Raw genomic sequence first — 27113 nt, 5'->3', positions numbered from 1 at the left:
GCGGCCACTGCACTCCAGTCTGGGTGACAGAGTGAGACTCCAAATCAAAAAAAAGATCTCCCACCTACGTCAACCTTTCAGTTACAGCTAATCCCTCCCACCAGCATCCCTAACCCCTGGCAACCACTAAATCTGTTGTTCTTCTCTATAATTTTGTCATTTGAAAATGTTATATAAATAGAATCATATAGTGTGTAACCTTTTGAGATTACCTTTTAACACATAAAATATATACACTTTGCTGCATGCATCAATAGTGTGTTCCTTTTTGTTGCTGAGTAGTATTAGTTTATTTAGGTCATTTAAATTTATTGAATCAGCAGGGCATGTTGGCTTACGCCTGTAATCCCACCACTTTGGGAGGCTGAGATGGGAGGATTGTTTGACCTAGTAGTTTGAGACCAGCCTGAGCAACATAGTAAGATCTCACCTCTGTAAAATCTAAAAAAAAATTAGCCAGGTGTGATGGGTGCATACCTGTAGTCCCACCTACTCAAGAGGCTGGGACAGAAGCATTGCCTGAGCACAGGAGGTTGAGGCTGTGGTGAGCCATGACTATGCCACTGCACTCCAGCCTGGGTGAGAGAGAGTGAGAAAAAAAAAAAAAAGGCTAGATATAGTGGCTCATACCTGTAATCCTAGCACTTTGGGAGGCGGAGGTGAGAGCCCATGGGTTTGAAACCAGCCTAGGCAACATAGCGAGACCTTGGTCTATAAAAAATTTAAAACAACAAAAAAATCAAGTTTATAATTAAAATAATAATAAGATCAGGCACAGTGACTCATACCTGTAATTCCAGCACTCTGAGAGGCCGAGGCAAAAAGATCACTTGAGGCCAAGAGTTCAAGACTAGCCTGGGCAACATCGTGAGACCTTCTTTCTACAAAAAAATATAAAAATCAACTGGGCATGGTGGCATGTGCCTATAGTCCCAGCTACTCGGGAGGCTGGGGTAGAATGACTGCTTGAGCCCAGAAAGTCAGGGCTGTGTACTCCAGCCTGGGTAACAAAGTGAGATCTTATCTCAAAAAAATAGTAGATAGATAGATAGATAAATTTAATGAATCATTGAAAAGTTAGGGCTTAGGCCTGCCATTTATTTATTGTGAGAGGAATTATTTATTTATTTAGTTAGTTAGTTAGTTAGTTAGTTATGTTGCGATGAGGTCTTACTATGTTGCCCAGTCTGGAGTTCAGTGGTTATTCACAGTTTTGATCAGTGTACTACAACCTCAAGCTCCTGGTCTCAAGTGATCCTACCACCTAAGCCTCCTGAGTAGCTGGGACTACAGGTATGTACCACCACACTCAACTTTATTTTAAAATTTTTTCTTATTTTCTTAATCCCCCTGGTTTCCTCTGTTTTATACACATTCTTTAGAATTCCATTCTGATTTATCTATAATGTCTTTGAGTGTATCTATTGTATAGCTTTTTTTAGTGATTGCTGTAGGGATTATATTATATACCTGTACTTTATCAGTCTACTGGTGTTGGACACTTTACCACTGCAAGTGAAATGTAGAAATCTCATTTCCATTTAAGTCTCTTTACCCTACCCCATTTATAACTGTCTTAAAAGTTTTCTCCACATACGTTTAGAACTTCATAAGATAATGTAATAGTTTTGCTTCAATCATCAAACATAATAGAAAACTCAAGAAGAAAAAGATAGTCTGTTATATTTACTCCCCTATTTTTACCCATTCCATTGTTCTTTCTTCTTTATTGAAATCCCAAAACTCCTTTGTTTTCTTTTCTTTCTGTTTAGATGCTTCCTTTAGCTTTTTTTTTTTAGAGGCGTACTGGCAACAAATCTCTTAATTTCATTTATCTGAGAATGTCTTGATTTCCTCTTTATTCTTGAAGGATATTCATACCGGATATACAATTCTGGGATGGTAGTTCTTTTCTTTCAGGACTTGAGAAGTAGTGTGTTACTTCTTTCTGGCCTCCAGGAGTTCCCATAAGGAATACAATGTCATTTGAACTGTTTGCCCCCTAATGCTAAGATGTCATTTCTCTCTCAACTTTTTTTCTCTTGATTGCACTTTAGAGATGAAGTCTCAGCAAGTTGCCCAGGCTGGTCTTGAACCCATGAGCTCAGGGAATCCTCTCACCTCGGCCTCCCAAAGTGCTTGGATTATAGGCATGAGACACCATGCCCAGCCTATCTCACTTATTTAAATATTGAGCCCTTTTCCCAAGCCACGTTGAAAAAAGTTCAATTTAGAAAAATTCTGTGAGCTAGTTACTCTTCCCAGGAACATATCTCTTTCCACATATTAAGATGGTTAATTCCCTCACAACATTTTATGTAGATAAAGACCAATTATCCAAATCTTACTGAATTTTAAAGATGTTCACTCTTTCTAGTTAAGTACATCCAACACATCCAGAGAAGAGACACCACAGGGTGAATGAGTTCCTTTTCCCCTTAATTCTATGCTCTCTATAACCCAAGAGCCAGACATAGTCATACCCAGATGAATCTAGGTCACTGAAACTATCCTAGCACATCTTTTGTGGATACAGTGGAAAAAGAACTAGACTAGAAGGCAGAAAACTTAGGTTCCACTGCATCTTCACAGTGAATGGCCTTTTTTTTCTTCAGTCTCAAATGAGGGTAACTCTTCCAAGATCCTCAACGTTCTCACAGGGGCTGTTTCAAGACCAGTGCCAAATACCAGTATTTACTTAAACCTGAACCAAGGGCTCCATCAGACCTCCTCTGGCTGTATCCCTTCTCATGGGCTGAGGAGTCCAAAGGCATCTAAGGAAGGGAGCACTTGGAGCCTATGAACTCCCCTCCCCCCATGTCTAGACCATACTCTGAGAACCAGACCCTGGATTTCCTGAACCAAATGACTCTGAGCCCACTTCCAGGACCTACATAGGCCTCAACTCCAGGTCTGTATTCATAGGGTGGACTGTGTGACTGATGTGTAACCCCTAGGTCCTGGCTGCATGTGCAGGGCATGTAGATGGAGCTTGAACGTACAGGCTAGTATGTGAGCCACCTTGAAGAAGGGGCCAACACCAGGTATGGAGAGAAAAGAGAGAATCTCCATTTGCCATCTTGCACAGGCCCCATAAATAGTACAGGAGCCTACTTTATTCCACAGGTTCTTAACTTCTTGGGTGGGGAGGATCGCCATCCACTTGAGAAGGTAAGTCATGGACCAAACTTTCCTATTAGAAAATTGTAGATGCTCATACCATTTTGCATATGAATGCACAACAAAAGTTTTACAGATTGCTCTGCAGGCCATGCCAGGACAGGTTAACTGTTAACTATTCCTTCTTGCTTATCCTTGTAACCCCTTTAGCCATCCCCTTCCTCCACGCTCCCCAATACTCACATGCATACAGTTGTTCTTATGATTTCCAGGAGCTCAAAGCCCTTGGCGTCCATTTATAGACCACCCCCTTGAACTCCCAACCTTGGTTTAAGAACTCTGGGTGTACGTGAAATCACTCTGAAAGTGTTAATATCACTGAACAGCTGAGTAAAATTAGATAGCAACACCTTGCCCTAGGGTCTAAAAAGATTGACAGGAAAGACAACCTGGGTGATTTCCTAAAGAGCAGAATATCTTACACACCTCTTCCCGTGCTGTAATACGGCAGGCATCTTCCCCAGGCGCCTGCCCTTTGCTTATAGCCTGATATCATCTGAGAAAGACCAGAAAGGGAATGGGAAAGAGGGGACAGAGAGACTGAAAAGCTCCAGACATGACCCAATCTCAGTTATGTTTAGAGCCACCACAGGACAATACTTCAGGCAGGGCAAAAAGCTGGGATGGGATTCAAAGACCTCCTCCACTCCTCCTCCAGAGGCTCACTGGTTTAAATCCTGGCCACATTGTCAAACCCAAACCCAATACTGAAAAACTTGCCAGGAGCCTCTCAACTCCGAGTCCAGAAACCCTAGAAAGCCTTGCAACCACATGTTTGCTCTTCCCGATCCTCAGGGGCAGCCATCCAAGTGCCCAAATCCCAGCTTTGCCTGGGTCAGGCCCAAGCCTGAAGAAGAGTAAGAGAAACCACAGCACTCACCAACTCAGACACTGTTCTTCCTCCCTATTCAGCCTCACATACAAGCCGAGTGGCCATTAAAAGTGGGGAGTGGCAAGAGTGGCACGAGGCCAGGAGCACAAGGTCAGCACGTGCACAGCTTGCTCAACGCACATGGATGCCTAGGCGGACGCTGATTGGCTGCAGCGCTGGCCCGTTCGGGCCTCAAACCCTCTGCGTGCTTGGAACAGCCTCCCTCTAAACATTTTTCAAGACAAATTTTCATTGCTGTTAGTGATACCATTTTTTCTGCAGTTGGCTGGTGAGCTAGGGCCCCCTAAGAGTGCTGCAGTTCCCAGAGCTGTACTGCCAGCCTGGGATCCACGGGTGGCCAGGGTGTGACGAGTCTAGATGTAGAATACTATGGCACCCGAGAGCTTGGGGATGCCAGCAGCTGTGGGGCCCCCTAGGAGAGATGCAACTTTCTTGATTCAAGGGCATAGGTGAGCCAAGCCCCAAGAAATGTCACAGCTCCCTTAGTTCAATGGGCTGGCAAGCCAGGCCCTGATATGTGTCGCAGCTCTGTGAGTCCCACCAGCTCCCTCAGTCATCAACTCCATTCCTCTGTCACCTCCATCATCAACTCCACCATCAGCTGCAGCGTCAGCTCTGCCTGCTCTGCCAGTTCCATCAGCTGGCAAGTCAGCTGCCACAGCGGTCTTCAAGTCCCACAGTCTTCAGATCCAGTTGCTCTTCAGCAGCTCTTTTGGGTCCGGGTTCTTGTCTCCTGCCCAAGAAGAATGAGGGATGAGGACAACCAAAGGGTGAGAAAGTAGGAACGTATTAAGTCAGGAAAGCTCCCAGCAGTGGGAGAGGTCCTGAAGGACTGCCGGTTGGGGGCCGATTCTAGAGGTTTATATAGGCCTAGGTGTGAGCTGACTGGCTAGCACTTAGTGCCAATCAGCTAGTAGTACCATGGTGCAGTCTTGGAATTTCACCAATTGGGAGAGGGTTGGGGAGGGCCAGTCAGGAAAAAGTGCGCAAAGAATGACTTTCACGGACCTGGAAGTGGGTGTGTTCACCCCAGCCGGAGGGGCTCGCAGGAAGTTTACTAGTACTACTGGGGACCTGCCCTACCTGTCTGCCTATCAGATTTCTAGCTGTCTCCTCTCTCATTAGTTTTCAGAAGTTAACTATAGTGTGTCTTGGTGTGTGGATTTTCAGGTTTATCCTGTTTGAGATTCATATGATGCATTTATTTGTTGGGGCTGCTGTAACAAAGTACCTACCCTCTTACACCTCTCCTTCTGAAACCTTGATAACATCAATGTTAGATATTTTGTCATATCCCACAGGTCACTGAAGCTCTATTCATTTTGTTTTTGGCCCATTTTTCTCTTTTGTTCATATAAGATTATTTTAACTTTAAGTTAAACAGGAATAGGAGGACCCCAAAAGCCCTAGACACTGAAGATATTAACAACCTATGCTGTCGCCACTGTTGTCACAAACTTCTACAGCATAGGCCACCGAGATGCCCACAGTCATTGCTGATGTTGAATGCAGCTAAAGAAGCTGCACAGAGACTATAGCACTGCATATATCTGGATGTTTTCACTACACCTTTCCCAATTGGTACACTAAAACCTAACTGCAGGTGAAAGTTTTTCTCTATAAAAATGTCTGTTCCTTTTTTGAGTTATTGATGATGGCCATTCTGACTGGAATTAGGTGGTATCTCAGTGTAGTTTTAATTTTGCATTTCTTTGGTGACTAGTGAGGCAGAACATTTTTTCATGTATCTGTTGGCTGCTTGTACGTCTTTTTTTGAGAACTGTCTATTCATATCTTTTGTTCACTTTGTAATGAGGCTGTTTGTTTTTCTCTTTTCAGCATGTTTGAGTTCCTTGTAAATCCTAGATGCTAGGCCTTTGTCAGACATACAGTTGGCAAATATTTTTTCCCAGTCTGTGGACTGTCTCCCTGCTCTCTTGATGGTTTCTTTGGCTTTGCAGAAGCTTGTAAGTTTGATGAGGTCCCACTTGTCTATCTTATCTCTTATGGCATGGGCACTTGGGGTTTTAATCAGGAATTGGTTGTCAGTTCCAATTTCCATAAGAGTGTCTCCTGCATTTTCTAAGGTTCTAATAGCTTGAGGTTTTACGTTCAGGTCTTTAATTCATTTAGAGTTGATTTTTGTGTATGGAGATAGGTAGAGGTCCTGTTTCAATTATCTGCATGTGGTCAGTCAGTTTTCCCAGCACCATTTACTGAATAGGTTCTTCTCTCCCCAGTGGTTGGTGGTGGAGGCTTTGTCGAAGATGAGTTGGTTAAGAAATTGAGGTTTTGCTTCTGGAATCTCAATTCTATTCCATTGGTCTATATGCCTGTTCTTGTACCAATACCAGGCTGTTTTAATTATTGTAGCTTTATAATAAAGTTTAAAGTCTGGGAGTGTGATACCTACTGCTTTGTTTTTTTTTGTTTTCTTGTTTTTTTACTGAGGATTGTTTTGGCTATTCATGGTCGTTTGTTTCCATATGAATGCTGGAGAGGATGTGGTGGAAAGGGAACACTCCTACACTGTTGGTGGGAGTGTAAACTAGTACAGCCTCTGTGGAAAACAGTGTGGTGATTCCTAAAAGTTCTAAAAATCGATCTTCCATATGACCCCGCAATCCCCCTGCTGGGAATACACCCAGAAGAACTCAAATCACTTCATAAAAAAGATACCTGCACACATATGTTTATCCCAGCATTGTTCACACTAGCAAAAACATGGAAAAGGCAGATAAGATTTGTGATAAAAGAGAAACAAAAATCTATATCCTTACAAAGGGAAACAAAAAAGAAGTTCAAGCAAAGAAAGAATGTTTACTTTCATCTCTCCTATTCAACATAGCACTGGAAGTCCTAACCACAGCAATCAGACAAGACAAAGAAATAAAGAGTATCCAAATTGGGATATAATAAATCAGACTATCTCTGTGTGCTGATGACATGATCTTATACCTAGAGAATCCTAAAAACTCCTCCAAAGGACTCCTGGCCTTGATAAATGAATTCAGTAAAGTCTTAGACTATAAAATCAACACACACAAATCAGTAATACCTCTATACACCAATAGTGAGCAAGCTGAGAATCAAATTGAGAACTCAATTCCATTTACAATAGCTGCAAAAAGCTAAAATACCTAGAAGTATATTTAACCAAGGAGATGAAAGATCTCTTCAAGGAGAACTGGAAGACACTGATGAAAGAAATCATAAAGGACACAAACAAATGAAAAAAAATCCCATACGCATGGATTGGAAGAATTAACATTGTTAACATTACCATATTACAAAAAATAATCTATAGATTCAATGCAATCCCTATCAAACTACCAATGTCATTTTTCACAGAATTATTTTTAAAAATCCTAAAATTCAAATGAAACCAAAAAAGAGCCAGAATAGCCAAAGTAATTCTAAGCAAAAAGAACAAAGCTGGAGGCATCACATGATCTGACTTAAAATTATACTACAAGACTATAGTAATCAAAACAGCATGGTACTGGTACAAGAGCAGATATGTGAACCAATGGAACAGAATATGGCATCCAGAAATAAATCCAAACACCTATAGTCAATGAATCTTTGACAAAGCAGACAAAAACATACACTGGGGAAAGGAGACCCTCTTCAACAAATGGTGCTGGGAAAACTGGATGGCTACATGAGGAAAAATGAAACTTGTCCCTGTCTCTCATCATTACAAAAATTAACTCAGGATGGATGAAAGATTTAAATGTCAGACCTGAAAACATAAAAATCCTAAAAGAAAACCTAGGAAAAACTCTTCTTGGAAATTGGCTTAGGCAAAGAATTTATGGTTAAGATTCCAAGAACAAATGCAACAAAAACAAAAATAAACAAATGGCACTTAATTAAACTGAAAATCTTCACAGTAAAAGGAATAATTAACAGAGTAAATAGGCAACCTACAGAATTGGAGAAGATGTTTGCAAACTAAACATCTGACAAAAGACTAATATCCAAAATCTATAAAGAATTCCAACAAGTCAGCAAGGAAAATGCAAATAACCATATAAAAAGTAGACAAACAACATAAATAAACATCTCACAAAAGAACATATGCAAATAGTCAATGGACATATAAAAAAAGTTCAACATCACTAAATCATCAGGGAAATGCAAATTAAAACCACAATGAAACACCACCTTATACCAGACAGAATGGCTATTATCAAAAAATAAAAAAACAAGAGATGCTGATGAGGATTCAGTGAAAAGGGAACACTTATATACTATTGATGGGAGTGTAAACTAGTATAGCCTCTATGGAAATTGGTATAGAGCTTTCTCAAAGAACTAAAAGTAGATCTACTATTTGATCCAGGAATCCCACTACTTGGTATCTCTCTGAAGGAAGAGAGGTTGTTATACAAAAAAAGATGCCGGCACTTATATGTTCACTGCAGCACAATTCATAATTGCAAAGATGTGGAATCGACCTAAATGCCCATCCACTAATCCGTGAATAATGAAAATGTCACACACACACACACACACACACACACACACACCATGGGATACTATTCAGCCATGAAAATGAATGAAATAATGTCTTTTGCAGCAACTTGGATGGAATTGGAGAACATCATCCTAAGTGAAGTACTGCAGGAACTGAAAACCAAATACCACATGTTCTCACGTATAAGTGGTAGCTAAACTAAGAAAGTGCAAAGGCATAAAGAACTGTATAGCGGACATTGAAGACTCAGAAGAGGGAAGGCGGAAAGAGGGGTAGGGATGAAAAAGTCACCTATCAGGTATAATGTTACTAGGGAAAGGAAACCCTATTCAACAAATGGTGCTGGGAACACTTAAAGCCCATTCTTCTTTACCACCACACAATGCATCCATGTCACCAAAAGTCATTTGTACTCCCTAAAACCACTGAAATAAAAAAATTTTAATTAAATAGAATCAAAATCAGAAAAAAAAAATTCAAGGAGTTCAGGGCACCGAAGAAGTCCCCTTCAGTCTTTTTCTTGTTCTGTTCTGAGTATCGCCTCCAAAATTAAAGGAGAACATTCTGGCCTACCCATTGGTGATGTTGCAAAGAAACTGAGAGAGATGTAAAAAAACACTACTGCAGTAGCCTTATGAAAGGTTGCTATGCTAAAGGAAAAACACAAAAAGGATACTGTTCTATACCAACCTAATGGAAAACCTAATGCAGCAGAAAAGGGAGTTGTCAAAGTTGAAAAAAGACAAGAAAAGGAAGAAAGAGGAGGAAGATAAGGAAGATGAAGAGGATGATAAGGAGAAAGAAGATGAAAAAGAATTAGCATCTTTTTTTTCTTGTCTATAAAGCATTTAAGCCCCCTGTACAAAACTCACTTCTTTAAAAAATAAAATAAAATAAAGGCTGGGCACAGGGGCTCATGCCTGTAATCCCAGCACATTGGGAGGCAGAGGCAAGAGGTTGCCTGAGCTCAAGGGTTCAAGACCAGCCTGGGTAACATGGCAAGACCTCATCTCTACAATAAATCAAAAAATTAGCTGGGCATGGTGGCACATGCCTGTGGTTCCAGCTACTTGGAAGGCTGAAGCAGAAAGGTCACTGAGCCAAGATAGCTGTGAGTGTGTCACTGCACTCCAGCTTGGGTGACAGAGTAAGAATCTGACTCAAAAATAAATAAATAAGTAAATTGTAATTGAAATCTAAGCCTATGCAATGTTTGTTTTAAAACCGTATAGTACCTTTTTTTAAAAAAAATATTTAACACACTACCAAATGTGTCTTTAGATAATCTGTCCTGGTAGTATTTTCAACAGCTACTATCTTGACCTGATATAGTATGGCAGCTGTAAACTGGCATGGAAATTTTAAGCAGTTGGTGCAAAACACAAATTAGTTATATATAGGGATCATAGTTATATATGGGGATCATGTTTCTGATTCAACTTGTTTGAAATAATTGTTCTGTTAATCAAAGACTACTGTGTAATTGCAAAATTTTTTTAAGTTGCAGCTGTTTTATTGACATTCTAAATACTTCTTTAATTTTTTAATTTTAAAAAACAATCTCACATCAAGGAAAACCAGAACCCAATGTCTTTACTGCAAAATTCTACCAAACATTTAAAGAGGAACTAAACAATTCTATTCAAATTTAACAAAAAAAAAATTGAAAGGACTACTTACAAGCTCCTTTTACTGGGCCAGAATTTTTCTGATTCCAAAATCAGACAAAGATGCAGCAATTAAAAAAAAAATAACCAGCAGGCCAATATCTCTGATGAACAAGATAAGAATGCCACTTTTACAGCTTTTCTTCAACATACTACCAGAAGTTCTAACCAGACCAATTTGGCAAGAGAATTAAAATAAAGGGGATCCAAATTGTGAAAGGAGTCAAATTGTCACTATCTGTAGATGGCATAATCTTAGATATATAGAAAATCCTAAAAGCTCTACCAAAACACTCTTTGAATTGATGAACAAATTCAGTAAAGTTGCAGGATACAAAATCAACACATAAAAATCAGTAGCATTTCTATACACCAATAACAAACTAGTGGAATAAATAATCAAGAAGGTGATCCCATTTACAATAGTTATAATAAAAAGTAAAATACCTAAGAATAAATATAATCAAAGAGGGGAAAGATCTCTACAAGGAAAACTATAAAACACTGATGAAAGAAATTGAGAGGACACAAAAATTAGAAAGACACCCCATGTTCATGGATTGTAAGAATATTGTTAAAATAACCATACTACCAAAAGTGAGCTACAGATTCAATGCAATTTCTATCAAAATACCAATGACATTCTTCACAGAAATAGAAAAAAAAAGTCCTGAGATTGGCACGAAATCACAAAAGACCCAGAATAGCCAAGGGCATTCTGAGCAAAAAGAACAAATCTGGAGGTATCATACTACCTAACTTCAAAATATACTACAGAACTACAGAAAACAATGACAACATGGTACTGGCATAAAAAAACAGACACATATTTACAGTCAGCTGATTTTCAACACAGATGCTAAGAATATCCAACTGCAGAAAGACAACCTCTTTAATAAATGGTGCTGAGAAAACTGAATATCCATATGCAAAAGAATGAAACAGGACCCCATCTCTCACTATATACAAAAACGAAATAAAAATGGATTAAAGTCTTAAATGTAAAACCTGAAACTATGACACTACTAGAAGAAAACATAGGGGAGATGCCCCAGGACACTGGTCTGTGCAGAGATTTTTTTTTTAATTTTAAATTTTAAATATGTGGGGTACAATTCAGGGTTAGGTATACAGATGTTCATTATACAGGAATCCTTGTTGATGAGGTGTGCCCCCTCCCCTAGCAGTTTCCCACTACTGCCAATCCCTTTCTTTTTTTTTTTTTTTTTGAGTTAGAGTCTCACTCTGTCGCCCAGACTAGAGTGCAGTGGCCACTCCCAGCCACCGCAGCCTCGACCTGCTGGGCTCCGGCGATCCTTCCGCCTCAGCCGTCCAAGTTGCCGGAATTATAGGCATGCGCTACCATGCCCGGCTGATTTTTTTATTTATTGTAGAGATGAGGTCTCGCTGCCCAGGCAGGTCTCGAACCCACGGGCTCAGGCAATCCACTCACCTCAGCCTCCCAATCCCTTTCTTACAGTATCACGACAGTTGTTCAAGGTCTACTTATGAGTGAGAAGATGTGATACTTGGTTCCTTGTTTCTGTGATAGATCACTCAGTATTATAGCCTCTAAGTCTATCCAAGTTGCTGCAAAGTTCATAATTTTGTCTTTAATATTCCATCATGTATATGTGCCACATTTTAAAAATCTAGTCCTCTTTCAATGGGCAGCACAGTCAGTTCCATGTTTTTACTAGTTAAATAATTGTGCAGAGGTTTTATGGACAAAACCTCAAAAGCACAGGCAAGAAAAACCAAAAAAAACTTAACAGCAAAAATACAAATAATTCAATTAAAAATGGGCAAAAAATCTGAAAAGACATTTCTCGAAAGACACAAACGGCCAGCAGGTATACGAAAAAATGTTCAATATTACTAATCATCAGAAAAATGCATACCAAACTACAAGATATCATCTCACCCCAGTTAACATGGAAAATATCAAAAAGACAAAAAATAATAAATGGTGGCAAGGATATAGAGAAAGGGAAACTCATATACTGTGGATGATAAAGTAAATTAGTCCAGCACTATGGAAAACAGAATGGAGGTTCCTCAAAGAATTAGAAAGATCAACTAAAATAGAAGCATAATAACTAGAATAACAAAAAATAGAAATACCACATGATTGAGCAATCGCATTACTGGGTATATATCCACAGGAAAGGAAGTCAGTACGTTGAGGAGATACCTTCACTCCTGTGTTTATTCCATCACCATTCACAACAGCCAAAATATGGAATCAACGTAAGTGCCCATCAGCAGATAAATGGATAAAGAAAATGTGGTATACATGCACAATGAAATATATCTAGCCATAAAAAAGAACAAAATTCTATTATTCATGGCAACATGAATGAGCTTGAAGGACATTATGTTAAGTGAAATAAGCCAGGCTGTAAGAGAAATATCACATGTTCTCATTCATATGTGGGAGCTAAAAAGGCTGATCTCATAAAAGTAGAGAGTGGAATAGGGGTTACTAAAGGCGGAGGAGGGTAGAGGGAAGGGTGAGAAAACCAAAGGTTGGTAACAGATACAAAACTACAGCTAGATAGGAAGAATAAGTTCTAGTGTTCTATAGCAGTAGATGGTGACTATAATTAACAACAACTTATTGTATGTTTTCAAATAGCTAGAAGAGTAGATTTTGAATGTTCTCAATGCAAAGAGATGATGTTTGAGGTGATGAATAGGCTAATTACCCTAATTTGACCATTACACATTATACACATATATAAAAATATCATACTGTATCCCACAAATATGTACAATTATTGTGTTAAAAGTCATTATTGTGTTTTCATGGCAAAAAAAAAAAGCACATGAAAAGGTACATGGCGTCATTTATCGTGAGGGCAAAACAAATTACAATCACATTTAGATGTCATTTTACTACAATGGCTAAAATTAAAAGATCTACAACACCTAATGATGGCAAAAATATAGAGCTAATGAAACTCTCATGCACTGCTGTATGGAGTTGTAAAATAGTACAAGAGTACAAGCTCCTTGGAAAACAGTTTACATTCATCTACCCTATAAACATAGCTATTCACTTCTGGAAGTTTACCCAAGTGATATGAAAACACATTGACACGAAGATCTGCATAATAATGCTCACAGGAGCTGTATGCATAAAAATCAAAACCTTAAAAAAACCCAGTTGTCTTTCAAAAGGAGGATTTTGTTTATGATTCACAAGGATAAACTGTAATATCTTCATAAAATAGAATATAACTCAGAAATAAAGATGAGTGAATTACTGATACATGCAACAACATAGCTGAATCTCAGAAACATTACACTGTGTGACAGACACCAGAGTACATACTATATGATTCCATAATTATATTAAATTTGATAACAAGAAAATATGATTTATGATGATAGATCAAAACAGTGGATATCTCTGGGGAGTAGGGAACTGACTTGAAAAAGATATGGGGGACTTATGGGGGGTAACGTAAGTGTTCTATATCTTGTCCTGGGTGATAGGCTTACACAACTATCAAAATGACCTGACACTTAAGATATGTGTAACTTTTGTGAGCAAATTATATTTCATTTTTAAAAGCCCCATGCAGGTTGGGGCAGTGGCTCACACCTGTAATCCCAACACTTTGGAAGGCTGAGACGGGAGAATCACTTGAGCCGAGGACTTCAAGACCAGCCTGGGTGGCATAGGAGACCCCATTTCCACAAAAAATAAAAAGTGTTACAAATCAAAACACAATTTATTTAGAGACACAGCAATGTGCATATTTTCTTGTAGCTTCTAAAAGATTAGATAAAATATGGAAACTTTTCTAAGATAAATACCCAAAAGAATGCCAAATCACAAAAAACTCAAGTGATAACATTAAGTAAAAAAAGAAAACTGTTCATACAATGTAATTGTAGTTACATAAAATATATCAATAAGGGTGGGTGCGAAGAAGGGAGAAGGAAAAGGAAGAAAAAAATTTTAAAACATATTAGTAAATATACATATAAAATATATAAACTAGTATGGGGAAGGTTATTTATAGCAGTATAGTAATATGTTTTTTCATTTTTGTATATCTATGAATTTTTGCACTACTATTTATAAAGAAAAACTATGATAAAACTACCAAAACTAAAAATAAAATAAAAGCTAAAAACAAAAACAAAAAAATAGAATTAATAAGAAAGCAAGTAACTGGCAGATCACAAACACATTTTCCTTCTTTATCCATCCCAAGGAGGAGAATAGAAGACATGTCTAATCTTTGAGAAAAGAGATGTCTTTTTTTTTTTTTTTTTTTGAGTCAGGCTCTCACTCTGTTGCCTAGGTTGGAGAGCAGTGGCATGATCATGTCTCAGCACAGACTTGACCTCTTGGGTTCAGGTGATCCTCTCTCCCCAGCCACCCAAGTAGCTGGGAATACAGATGTGCATTGCCACACCTGGCTAATTTTTTTTGATTTCTTGTAGATTTCTCACGACGTTGCCCAGGCTGGTCACAGATGTGCATTGCCACACCTGGCTAATTTTTTTTATTTCTTGTAGATTTCTCATGACGTTGCCCAAGCTGGTCTTGAACTACTGGCCTCAAGCAATTCTCCCACCTTGTCCTCCCAAAGTGCTGGAATTAGATGTGAGCCAACATGTCCGGCCGAGAGATGCTATTTTAAGAGATAAAATTCAAAACTCAACTCACCTGAAACTTGGTCATTTTCTCCCGCTCCTTCTAGGGAAGGGCAGAGTCCTGGGAAAGCAGAATTGAGAAAGAAGAAAGAAGCCATGAGACACAGACCCTAGCCCACATGGCTGCTCTGTGTGAATTTTGAAAAGGTGATCCCATCCCTCAGCACATATATTAGCCCTTCAGCCAGGAGTCTTTGTGTAGTGAGCAACCTGCCCAACTCTAAATAGCAAGCCTAACACAAGAGCCCTTTGTAGCTCCTGGTGTTATCATTCTCATACTGGGTACTGTGGGAAATGAAATGCAATAGCATGTACTGGCTATAGAAGTGAACTCGGCCCAGGCACAGTGGCTCACACCTTTAATCCCAGCACTTTGGGAGGCTGAGGGGAAGGATTGCCTGAGCCCAGGGGTCCGAGACCATCCTGGGCAACATGGCGAGACCTCGTCTCTACATAAATCAAAAAATTAGCCAGGCATGGTGGTACATGCCTATAGTTCCAGCTTCCTGGAAGGCTGAAGTGGAAGGATCGCCTGAACCCAGCAGGTTAGGGCTGCGGTGGCTGTGAGCATGCCACTGCACTTCAGCCTGGGCAACAGAGTGAGACTCCAACTCAAAAAAAAAAAAAAGGAAGTGGACTCAGGGACCAAAAGGTCTGGGGTCAAATCCTGGCACTATAATTAACTCTGTTTAAGTTGTTTAACCTTCCTGTGCCTCAAACCTGTAACCTGCAAAATGAGAAAACAGTGCTTCACTCATGGGATTGTTATGAGGATCAAATGTGTAAGTAGATGGAAACTCTTATAACTGATTTCCCTGTAGCTGCAGAAAAGCAGATGATATGCATCATAAAATTGTCATCACAAATGTCTTTTGCCATCATTTCCAATAAAAATCTTTTGTGACACCGAGATTTTTCAAAAACTGTATAATGCTTTATCTTATGAAATTCAGCTTTACAAAAAGTCTGCAATTTTGATTGGTTATACTACATAATACTTTGTTGTCCTGTAATGATATTTAATTGACATCAGCATTTGGTTTTGTAAAAGGTATAAATATTAGTGAATTTTCCTCATGTAGCCAAGAGAGGCTCAACAGTACGTGCCCCTTCTCCCATGTTCACTGTGGTAAAGAAAAACTAGTCTAAAACGTGTCTCTGCTAGTTTACTTTTTATTTTAAACAAAAGCTTAACAGTCTCGTCTCATTTAAATGAACAATACTACAGTAGTAATAATAACTCCTAATTTAGATTCGCTTTGGGGATTAAGTAAGCAAATCCAGTAGACTTGGCAAGACCAAGTCTAGCCAAGTCTACTGTCTAGGCCAAGTCTATAGTCATACATTCGGGAAGTCAGTTAGTGGGTGCCAGAGGCTGAGAGAGGGGATGGCAAAGAGTAATGACTAAAGGATATAAGGTTCCTTTTTGGGGTGATAAAAATGTTCTGGAATTAGACAATGGTAAAGGTTGTACAATCCTGTGAATATACTAAAAACCACTAAATGGTACAGTTTAAAAGGATGAATTATTATATGATATATGAATTACGACTCAATTTTTTAAATAGAGGAAAAAAGCCTTGGCTCAGTGTCTGGTACATTATATAAGTTCTCAAGAAGTGAAGATATGATGACTGTTGTTCCCATTTAATGGAAGAGGAAGCTGAAGATTACTGAGATTAAGTTGCCCAAGGCCACAGAGCTGATGAGGCGAGACTGCATCTCACTCTGACTCCAGAGCCTGTGTTCTTAACCTCGACTCCATTTCTAAACATACATATGAAGAAATAGGATGGATGTCCTTACAGATCAGAGAAAGGGGAGTTGGAGGGTATGAACTCTGTAGAAAATGCTCTGCAGAAAGATAATGGAGCCAGATAATCTGGATATAATAATGACTCTTCTGACTTACTAGCTCTTGTTGCCTATAAAGTAGGGATAATAACAATATCTACCTCATAGGGCTGTTAGGAGATAGCTAAATTGTTCATGGGGAAGCACTCTAGTAGGGATGAGAACAATGTATCCGCTTCCAAAAGCTTGGGGAAAATAGCAGTTCATAACATACAGTTCCCTTTGTTATGGTCCTATGTTTTCCTGCACTTTCCAGCTCTGCTCAGTTACAGGGTTTTGCAAAGAGACATGACATTTCACAACATTTAAGAAAAAAAGCAAGTGGGATCTAAGGTACCTGGCTCAGCTCTGCTCACTCTATGGAGCAAGGCCACTTTTCTAGGCCTGAGTTTCCAGACTTGGCTCATTCCTGGGTTGTCAAGTCATCTCATGCCTTTGCTTCTGCCACTTGGCCTCCATAGAGGACCAGCTTTCCCTTCCTTCTCCTGCAGTCTCTGCTCAGGGAAGCCTTTAGAATCACTAGCAATGGTGGGGGAATGATTAGTAGATCAAGCATCTGTTTTGCCTGTGAGATAATTAACACTTTTTATTCCCCAGCACCCAGAACATAGAAAGTACTCAAAACACATGGAATCAAAGAATGACTGAATACATACACAGTCAGACAAGGGCTGTACTAACTTATGTCCAAGGTTCTTTTGAGCTGTAAAAGTCTGAGGCTGTTCCTAACTGGGAGGAAAAGAGGATGAATTGTATCTCCCAAACTTTTCCTTATTTATTAATAAGGAATTAATTTATTTGCTTTACTAAAGCAACATCAAGGTCATCCTTAACAGTGAAATACTGCATATAAGGGTCAATCAGACTGTGGATAACACAAGCCCTACCTATTTATTTATTTTATTAACACCATTAGGTATTTACTCAAATTCATTTTCTCAAGTTCTTCCTTCCTTGGACATGCTTTAAGTAATTTAAATCCCCGCTTACCACTTCTCTTCTTCTCCCATTCACTCGCCTTTTATACGTAGCATCACCACTCTCTAACATACTAATTTATGTCTTGCTTATTTACCTTACATATATCTATCCCTCTTTTTAGAGTGTAAGCCACATCGTTCTGTTTACTAGGCTCTGGAGAAAGAGCTTTCTCACTAACCGGCTGGTCTAGTTATCACAGGGAAACTTTGGAATTAACGTTCTCACTCCCTTGACCTCCATATACTTATGAGAATCTATTATAAATTCTCTTGACTCGATGTCTGGATTTGCTTTAAAATAGTCAAACAGGCCGGGTGTGGTGGCTCAGGCCTGTAATCCCAGCACTTTGGGAGGCCGAGGCAAGAGGACTGCCTGAGACTAGGAGTTCGAGACCAGCCTGGGCAACTTGGCGAGCCCTCATCTCTCAATAAATCAAAAAATTAGCTGGGCTTGGTGGCACGTGCCCGTTGTCCCAGCTACTTGGGAGGCTGAGGCACAAGGACTACCTGAGCCCAGCAGTTTGAGGCTGAGGCACAAGGATTGGCTGTGAGTGTGCCACTGCACTCTAGCCTGGGTGGCGGAGTGAGACTCCAACTCAAAAAAAAATAAAAAATAAAAAATACTCAAGCAAAAAAGGGGGGAGGGGCCGTTATATAACAAAATTGGCAAAATGTTGATAACAGTTGAAGGTTGGCAAGGGTTGATGGCTACATAAGAATTTATTTTATTATTTTGTTTTTGAAAATGTTCATAATCATGAGTTACCAAATACAAAAGTACTGTAAATATGATACAATTTTTGAAGAGCTTTAAAATGAACACATATTTAGAGGAAGACAGAGAAACAACTAAAGAGAAATGCATTAACATGTTCACATGTTTGGAATTATCCCTACATCCTGGGTAATTTTAGTTTTCTTCTTCTTTTTTTTTGAGTTAGGGGTCTCACTCTGTCACCCAGGCTGGAGTGCAGTGACACAATCACAGCTCACCACAGCCTGGACCTTCTCAGCTAAAGGGATCTACCCTCCTCAACCTCCCAAGTAGCTGAGACTACAAGTGTGTGCCACCACACTGGGTAATATTTTTTTTTTTTTTTTTTTGTAGAGATGAGATCTTGCTATGTTGCCCAGGCTGAGCTTTCTCTTCATCTATTTTTCAAATTCTCTATGATGAGCAGAGATTATTTCTATTATCAGAATATCAACATAATGTCATATAACAATAAATTAGTTAAATGAACATAACCTTCAGGTCTTCTATGCAAAGTCATAAATTACTTTTCCAATGTATTACCAAACGACCCTCCCTCCATCAGTCACAGGGACTGTCATTTCTTTCTTTCTTTTTTTTTTTGAGTTGGAGTCTCACTCTGTCCCCCAGGCTGGAGGGCAGTGGCACGTTTCCCCGCCACCGCATCCTCTACATGCTGGGCTCTGGCGATCCTTCCTCCTCAGCCTTCCGAGTAGCTGGAACTACAGGCGTGCGCTACCACGCCCGGCTACTTTTTTTGGGGATTTATTGTAGAGATGAGGTCTCGCCAAATTGCCCAGGCGGGTCTCGAACCCGCGGGCTCAGGCAATCCACTCACCTCAGCCTCCCAAAGGCGCGGGATTAGAGGCCGAGCCACCAAGCCCGGCTGGGACTGTCATTTCTTCGGGTTGAGAAGAGTATTGCACAGATTCAAACCCAGGTTACCTGATTCAAATTCCCAGTTCAGGCCCTTACCTGTTGTTTGACTTGGGAATTAAAATTAAATTCTTACCTATCAGTGGTCTCACTTGTAAAATAAGCATAATAACATCATCTCTGTCTGTAATTAGGATTAAGCTAATTAAAACATATAAAACTCACTCGCACTCAATGTTAATTATTATTCACTCAACAACACGTCTCACCCAACCTCTCATTTATTCTACAATTATTTGAGCATTTGCAGGGGAAGAAAATTGCTATCAGTGAAGGCAATCTGTTCTCCAACGGAGCAGAAATAACAGCATGTTCAGTCCTCTCGAGTCGGGACCCAAGACCCAGGGGCCAACTCCCCACTTCTCCCTGAAGCCCTCACTGACGAGTCAGGGCTGAGGAAGGCAAGGAGGCTGGAAGACACCACCACGCCTGTGTCTCTGGTCCACGATAAAGCACAGTGGACATCGCCAGGCACCAGCTGGAGGCGAGACACACTCATACCCGCATGAGAACTTAAAAATAAACAAAAAGATGGCGAGAAAGTGGACCCCCTCATTAGGGATCCAGGACCCGCGGCTGCACCGGGGCTTGGCGCCCACCGCAGGCTCACAGAGGACGCCAGGAACTGAGCTTCTCCAAGAATAACAGGTGGGCAACGACCGGGGTCGGTCCTAAGCACTCTAACATCTCTTGGTTTACGCAACATCCCTGCTGGAGGTGGACCACCGTTAGGCCCACGTTACAGAGGAGGAACCGAGACGTGGAAGAACCCTGCCAAGGCGCTGTCGCCAGAAAGCGGCAGAGGGCGTGGAAGGTGGGGAAAGCGCGGAACCTTCAGCTACCGGGAGCCCCTCAGGCCAGGGGGTGTCCGAGCCGCGAACCGCCCCAAAGGCCGAGGACGCGCCGACCTTCGGGCCGGGTCTCTGCGGCCTCTCCTCTCCCAGGGCAAGGGCCTGCACCTGCGGGTCCCACGCCCCGGCCAGGAAAGCTCGGAGTAGGCGCACGGGTTCCGCGATGACTCACCTCCCACAGGGGATTGACAGCGGTTGCTTCGCCCTCCTGCCTCGCGCCCAACTGCTCACGGCTCCTGAACTACACTTCCCAGAATCCCCGAGCGGAACACCGGCTACAGTCCCGCCCCCCTGGGCGGAAGTGGCGGTTGCTACCCGTTACTCCTGGACTACACTTCCCAGAATCCCCGAGCGGAACACCGGCTACAGTCCCGCCCTCCTGGGCGGAAGTGGCTGTTGCTACCCGTTACTCCTGGACTACACTTCCCAGAATCCTCAGCAAGGTAGCGCTCAGGCTGGCTTGTCTCTTTACATTTTTATTTATTTTTAAATATATAAGCCGGTTCAGGTCGCTGTTTTCAAGCGCTACTAGCACTTGACTTATCTCTTGTTCTCTTCCTTCTGCCTCCCTCTTTTTTTCTCAAATTACACTGCTACTGTGACTGTGAAGTAAATGTGACTGTGTAGAGAAAGGCGAAAAGATCTCAAATTTTTTTTTTTTTTTTTTAAAATTCTGTTGCCATGTTTACTCTACGTGTGCCTGGAGACATCCAGACTGACTCCAATCACGTTACCTGGCGTGAGCCATTCATTCTAAGATGATGAAGACTCCCAAGAAGAAAAAGTAACCTTAGATCAGGCCACAAACATTTTTTAAAGTTCCTCTTTTGTTTACTTTAATTGCTCATTTTGAAATGTGGGGTTTTTTGGCAAATGAAAGGCGCTCTGGACTGGCAGGAAAGTGAAGGAAATATAATAGCCAACTATCTGAAAAAGAGATCAAGAAAACTGGCCCGTTTAACAATGATGACACAAAAATAAGACACCTAGGAATATACATATCCAAGGAGGTGAAAGAGCTATCTCTACATTGAAAACTATAAGACACTGATGAAAGAAATTGAAGAAGACACAAGCAACTGGGAAGATATTCCGTGTTCATAGGTTGGAAGCATTAATACAGTTGACCCTTGAACAATTGGGGTTTAGGGTGACAACCACCACACCTCGTATGTGTAAGGTAAACGAAATCAGACCGGGCGAAATGGCAACAAAGGAGCCAAGAAAAATGTATTAGCGCAATCCCCGGCGAGGTTCTCCGGTCCATATAGCTATGGGCCAGAGAAGTCGCGCCCAGCAAGATGGGCGACAGGTTTATAAAGGGCACGCTGAGAAAGCTGTGAGGGGGGTTGGGGAGAGCGATCATTGGTTGGGACAGCTGTCACATCTGCTGGCGATTGGCTGAACGGGTCGCTAGAGTCGCTGTAACAGGTACAGGCTGGCTTTGCGGCTGGAGTCTTAGTTCTGGTTATTCATTTTTGCTGGTTCACTTCCGCCCATTATTCTCCTGGTCCGGGTTGGAGCCCTCTTGTTGAGGCCCGCCCCGCCTCCCGGTACCTCCGGCCTTACAGTATGCAATCAAAATCTATGTATAACTTTTGTCTCCCCAAAAACTTAACCACTAATAGCCTACTGAAAGCCTTCCCAATAACATAAAGTTGATTAACAGAATTTTGTGTGTTACATGTATTGTATGCTGTATTCTTACAATAAAGCTAGAGAAAAAAATTACTAAGAAAGTCATGAGAAGCAGAAAGTATATTACAGCACTGTATTTATTGATACTGTAAGTTTACATTGTTTTCAAAATGAATTGTCAGTCTGAAATGGCAGACAACTGCTGCTACAGACCTCATTCTATAGTACATATCAAGCAATTAACATTTTCTTGTAATGTCAAGACTTCTCTCTGATTCTTGGGAGCACTCCCAGAGTCACTAGTGGCACTTTGTATAGATCCCATGGTGTTATTCAGAGTTTGTGGAGTTGCACTAAACATGGTGAAAAATAACCTTGAGCAATCACTTTTTATTGTCATACACAATTCACCGGTGAGATGAACTGCTCATACTGAGATGATTAGCATCACATGGCATTTTAAACAGATACAACACTTGAGCTCACTACAATAGCAACAGAAAGTGGCTAAATATGATTATTGTAGTAAGTACGGCATGTATTACAGTTAATTTTATGCAGTTATAATTTAGTATTGCACCTTTATGTCTGTTTACATTTCTCTTGATTGCTATTGGCACCATATGCAGCCTGTACTTGTGTGTTGTCATTTTTGATAAATTTTAACTTTCTATAATCGAGTAGTAAATGATAAAGTAGTGTCTACATATACTTTGTGCGTTCTTAATTGTTTGATAGTTCTAGGCTATGAAGTTTTTTGGAGAGCTTTTTCAAGTTGTTGCAAACCTACAAAAATGTTTTCAATATATTTATTGAAAAAAGTGCACATAAGTGACTTATGCAGTTTGACCCCATATTGTTGAAGGGCCAACTGTATTGTAACTTAAAAAAGAAAAGCCTAGATATATTTTGAAAATGCATATTCCCTTAGTTCAGCTTCAAAAAAAATCTTTTATCTACACCCAGCCTGCTCTTGGCATCATAAATACAAGTGTTTTATGTTGAACTCAATGAACCATGATTATTCAGAAAGCAGGAGTGTCAATGGAGATCCTGCCCTGATAGCTAAAACAAACTAAACCCTTCAAAGCAGGCCCTTACCATTTTTCTACTAATTAAGAAAAACCCAAAAGTATTTTTTGTAACTATTTATTACATAAAATTAGGAAAAAACAGTAAAACAGACACTCTCTACTTCACTGCCCATATTTATCTATGGCTTTTTTTTGCTTGCTTCTTCATTTTATTTCCTAGAGGAGTATTTTTAAATCAAATCTTCAGAAATTTATTTTCTCACAGTTCTGGAGGTTCCAAGTCTGAAATCCCAGTATGAGCAGAGCCATGTTCTTTCTGAAAGTACTATGGAAAAATCCTTCCTTACCTTTTCCAGCTTCAGGTGGTTGCTGACAATCCTTGGTGTTCCTTGGCTTGCAACTGTATAACTCCAGTCTTGGCTTCCATTTTCTTTATGTGTGTATGTCCAAATTTTTCTTTTTTAATTTTTTTTTTGAGACAGTGTCTTGCTCTGTCACCCAGGCTAGAGTGCAATGGCAGGATGATCCCAGTTCATTGCAGACTTGGCCTTGGCCTCCTGAGTAGCTAGGATTACAGGTGCAAACCACCATGCCTTGTTGGGAGCCAACATCTATAGCTACATGGCTGAGGCCTGTAAAGGCCCATCTGGAAGATCGCCTCTGACATAGGATATCAGTTATACCTATAATATTGGCATGTGATTAGTGACCAGTGTGCATACATGACAGTAAAATTTGTAAGTAAATCTCTATACACCTGATGGAAAGTTGCACAGTAGAATTATTTTATATGACCTTGTCCCTTCTAAGTTTTACTTCTTTCTAGATATTTTTTAACTTCTATTTCCTGGTAGACTGGTTAGTTAGCTGTTGTTCCCAAAGGCAGTTTCTCCTAGGATTAAGATTAGAAACTAAATTACCATAATAGTTTTATTGCCCTGCCTCTAGTCAGGCAGGATGTTTTTCTAGTTTCCTTACATGCGGAAACTCTGTTTGCTTCAGCCCGAGGTCATTGTCATGGTAACCGTGCAGCCCATCATCCAAGAGTGTGACAGCTACTATTTGATTTTTAGAATAGACTTGTTTGAATAAAACATACATTTAAGGCGATACAATTTCCATCGAAAAGATTTAAACAGTAATAAGCATTCATAGAAAACTTTTAAGTTTTGTTTAAGCTTTTAAGTTTCCTTTTCTCAGATTATGACTTTAGTTCCTGTTCCTGTAGGCCAATTTTAAGATCCTTTGATTAGTATACTGAAATTTTCCCAACGGTGCTGTTTTTGCTTCTAATATGACAATAGGAAATTTTACACGTAGCCATGTATTAATGTACTAGGAAAAAAGATTTAAGTTTTGGGTTAAAGTCATAGTTTTATTAGAATAGAATGAGAATTATAGTGTTATGATTTTAAAAATCATACATTAATGATAATTATAAGATTTAATGATAAGGTATTAGCTTAATAAGATATAGCATAGTATTAAAGGCCAATCACTAGATCATATAAAAATTAAAGTTTAGGTTTATGAAACTCATATAAGTCATGGTAAGGAATAAGATTTGAATTAATTGTTATAGAATTACAGGGCACTATGTTGAGTCATAATAGGTTAATGGAATAAATAAAAATTAAGTCATTTAAGTAAACTTATAGATTATAGTGTTAAGTTGATAATATCAACCTTTAAAAAATATTAGGAGTCAGTGAACTTGGATTGAACCTAGAGTTAACTTAGAAAGTTTTTGTATTAATCAGGGTTTAGAACAAAGAGTATAATATGAATGATTTATTGAACACTATGGAAGACATTTTGAACAATTGAAATTGTGCACCTGTGACCTTGATGTGAGTTTTGTGAAGCACGTCAGGCATCATGGAGTTCGAATTGTCTGCTTGGAACTTGCAAGTCTCGTGATGGTCTTGTGATGCATAATTTGTAAACCGCAATATACATCATGGAATTTGTACGCCCCCAGTAAATAATTATCACACTGCTGGAGGGTATAGAAAATGGTATATAAGTTGGAAAAGGTTTGAATAAAATTGGCTTCAGTCCTGATCAGACTGTTCCCAGAAGAGCTGCCTCCGAGTGGTCTCTTCTCACCGTCTCCTGATTCTCCGGTGCGGGTCCTAACCCTTCCCTCCAAGGTCGGAGCGGGTCTCCGACAATGCCTGGGTAATATTTTTTCTCTCTTTTCATTTTTGATACAGATAGAGTCTTGCTATGTTGCCCAGGTTGGTCTTGAACTCCTGGCCTCAAACAATCCTCCCACTTCGGCCTCCCAAAGTCTGGGATTATAGGAATGAGGCACTATACTTGGCAAAAACTATTCTATTTTTCCACTGCTTCCTAGTCAGCAGATATTCCACTTTGTTGTTCCTTTTTATTTTTTACATTTTTAAAATTATTTTTTCTTTTTCTTCCATTTTCTTTCTTTCTTTCTTTCTTTCTTTTTTTTTTTTAAGACAGGGTCTTGCTATGTTGCTCAGGCTGGTCTCAAACTCCTGGCCTCAAGAGATCCTCCTGCCTTAGCCTCCCAAAGTGCTGGGATTATATGTGTGAGCAACCATGCCCAGACCTCTCTTCTTAAAGGACACCAGATGTTGGATTAGTGACCATTCTAATCCAGTATAATCTAATTTTAACTTGATTACATCTGCAAAGATCCTATTTCCAAATAAGGTCACATTCTCAGGTACTGGGGGTTTAGGACTCAACAGCATCTTTTTAAGGGATAAATCATGTCAATGTGCAATTCAAAACAAAATAATCTTTACCAGCCATATATAAGAACACACATAAGGACTTCTTGTAAAGGCTTTGTTTTCAATATTTGTTTTGTTTTTTGGAGAAATTTGTTTTGTTTTATTTAAGTTGGGTGGGAGGTGTTGTATACTTTTTCCCTAGGATGAATAGGGAGCTGCCTTTGGTATTTTCTACCACAATTTTTTCAGCTCAATCAATAGAATTGTGTTGTTTCATCTCAGAGTATTTTTGAATTTTCCGTGATTTATTCTTGCCCCATTGTTTTTAAAGAGTGTGCTGTTTAATTTCCACACATTTATAAATTTTCCAGTTTTCCTCCTGTTATTGATTCTAGTTTAATTTCATTGAGTTTTATCCTTCTATTGAGACTTGAGATTTTAAAAAAATTTTTATTGAGAATTGTTTTGTGGCCTAATGTTTGAGCTATCCTAGAAAATGTTCCATGTCCACTTGAGAAAAATGTGTATCCTGCTAATTTTAGGTGGAGTATGTATGTATATATCTGTTAGGTGTTTGGATTATGGTGTTTTCAAGACCTATAATTCTTTATTGATCTTCTGTCTGGTTGTTCTAGCCATTATTGAAAGTGAGGTATTAAAGTTTCAAAGTATTATAGTAGAACTATCTATTTCTCTTTTTGGTACTATCCATTTTAACTTCATATATTTTGGAACTCTGTGTAATGTCTATATTATTATATCTTATTGATGGATTTACCCTTTTATAAATATATAATGTCCCTTTTGTCTCTTGTCAAATTTTTTACTTAAAGCTATTTTGTCTTAAACAATGATATAAACAGTATACACTGATAATTCTTATTCCATTCTGACCTCAGACTTGCCTATACCAAACACTTATGTACCACATGTAATTCTTTCACTGTTTTGTGTGGTGTGTGTGTGTGTATGTGTGTGTGCATGTTTTCATTGGCTCTTCATGTATATAAAACAAATTCAAGAAGTACATATTCTATGTTAAAATGACATTTAAGCTTTAATAATGCATGCTGTCTTATGTGGAAGTGTGAATTATTTTTCTGAAATGACTCCTTAGTTGTGAATTAAAGTACAAGGATTTGAACATCAGTGACATTACTGAGCTACAAAATATAACCAAAAACAAATGATATACAAACAAGGCTTTATTCTAATGTAGTAAAATACACACCCTTCCATTCTTTGGTTTATTACATGAAGAGTCTACCTAGTAAGGGGCAAAAGCGTTTCCAAGTAAATGAGTATTTTCTGTGGATTTTACATGGTTGTACCTGTATACTTTGATAAAGATTTTTTTAAAAACCCACACAGACAAATCATATGCAGAAAATTAAAAATAAAGAACATTTCGAAGGCAGCCAAAAAGAGGGAGACAAAATACATACCAAAAAAATGAGAA

At 39.4% G+C, this 27113-nt stretch overlaps 1 protein-coding gene across 1 annotated transcript in view; it reads right to left on the bottom strand.

Moving 5' to 3' along the window:
- Positions 1-20507, bottom strand: part of ZNF233 (zinc finger protein 233) — a 32277-nt gene extending 11770 nt beyond the window's left edge. Inside the window, 2 exon segments of the mRNA XM_008059844.1 lie at positions 14910-14957; positions 20444-20507. Of these exon segments, the coding sequence (XP_008058035.1) occupies positions 14910-14924 (15 nt within the window). The 5' untranslated portion in view covers positions 14925-14957; positions 20444-20507.
- Positions 20508-27113: the final 6606 nt, after the last annotated feature.

The sequence above is a fragment of the Carlito syrichta genome, unplaced genomic scaffold (genome assembly GCF_000164805.1).
Source record: "Carlito syrichta isolate Samal-C Ts95f unplaced genomic scaffold, Tarsius_syrichta-2.0.1 Scaffold304390, whole genome shotgun sequence".
Classification (NCBI taxonomy): domain Eukaryota; kingdom Metazoa; phylum Chordata; class Mammalia; order Primates; family Tarsiidae; genus Carlito; species Carlito syrichta.
Note: the sequence above shows the minus strand (reverse complement) of the source record. Positions and strands in the feature narration are given on the sequence as shown.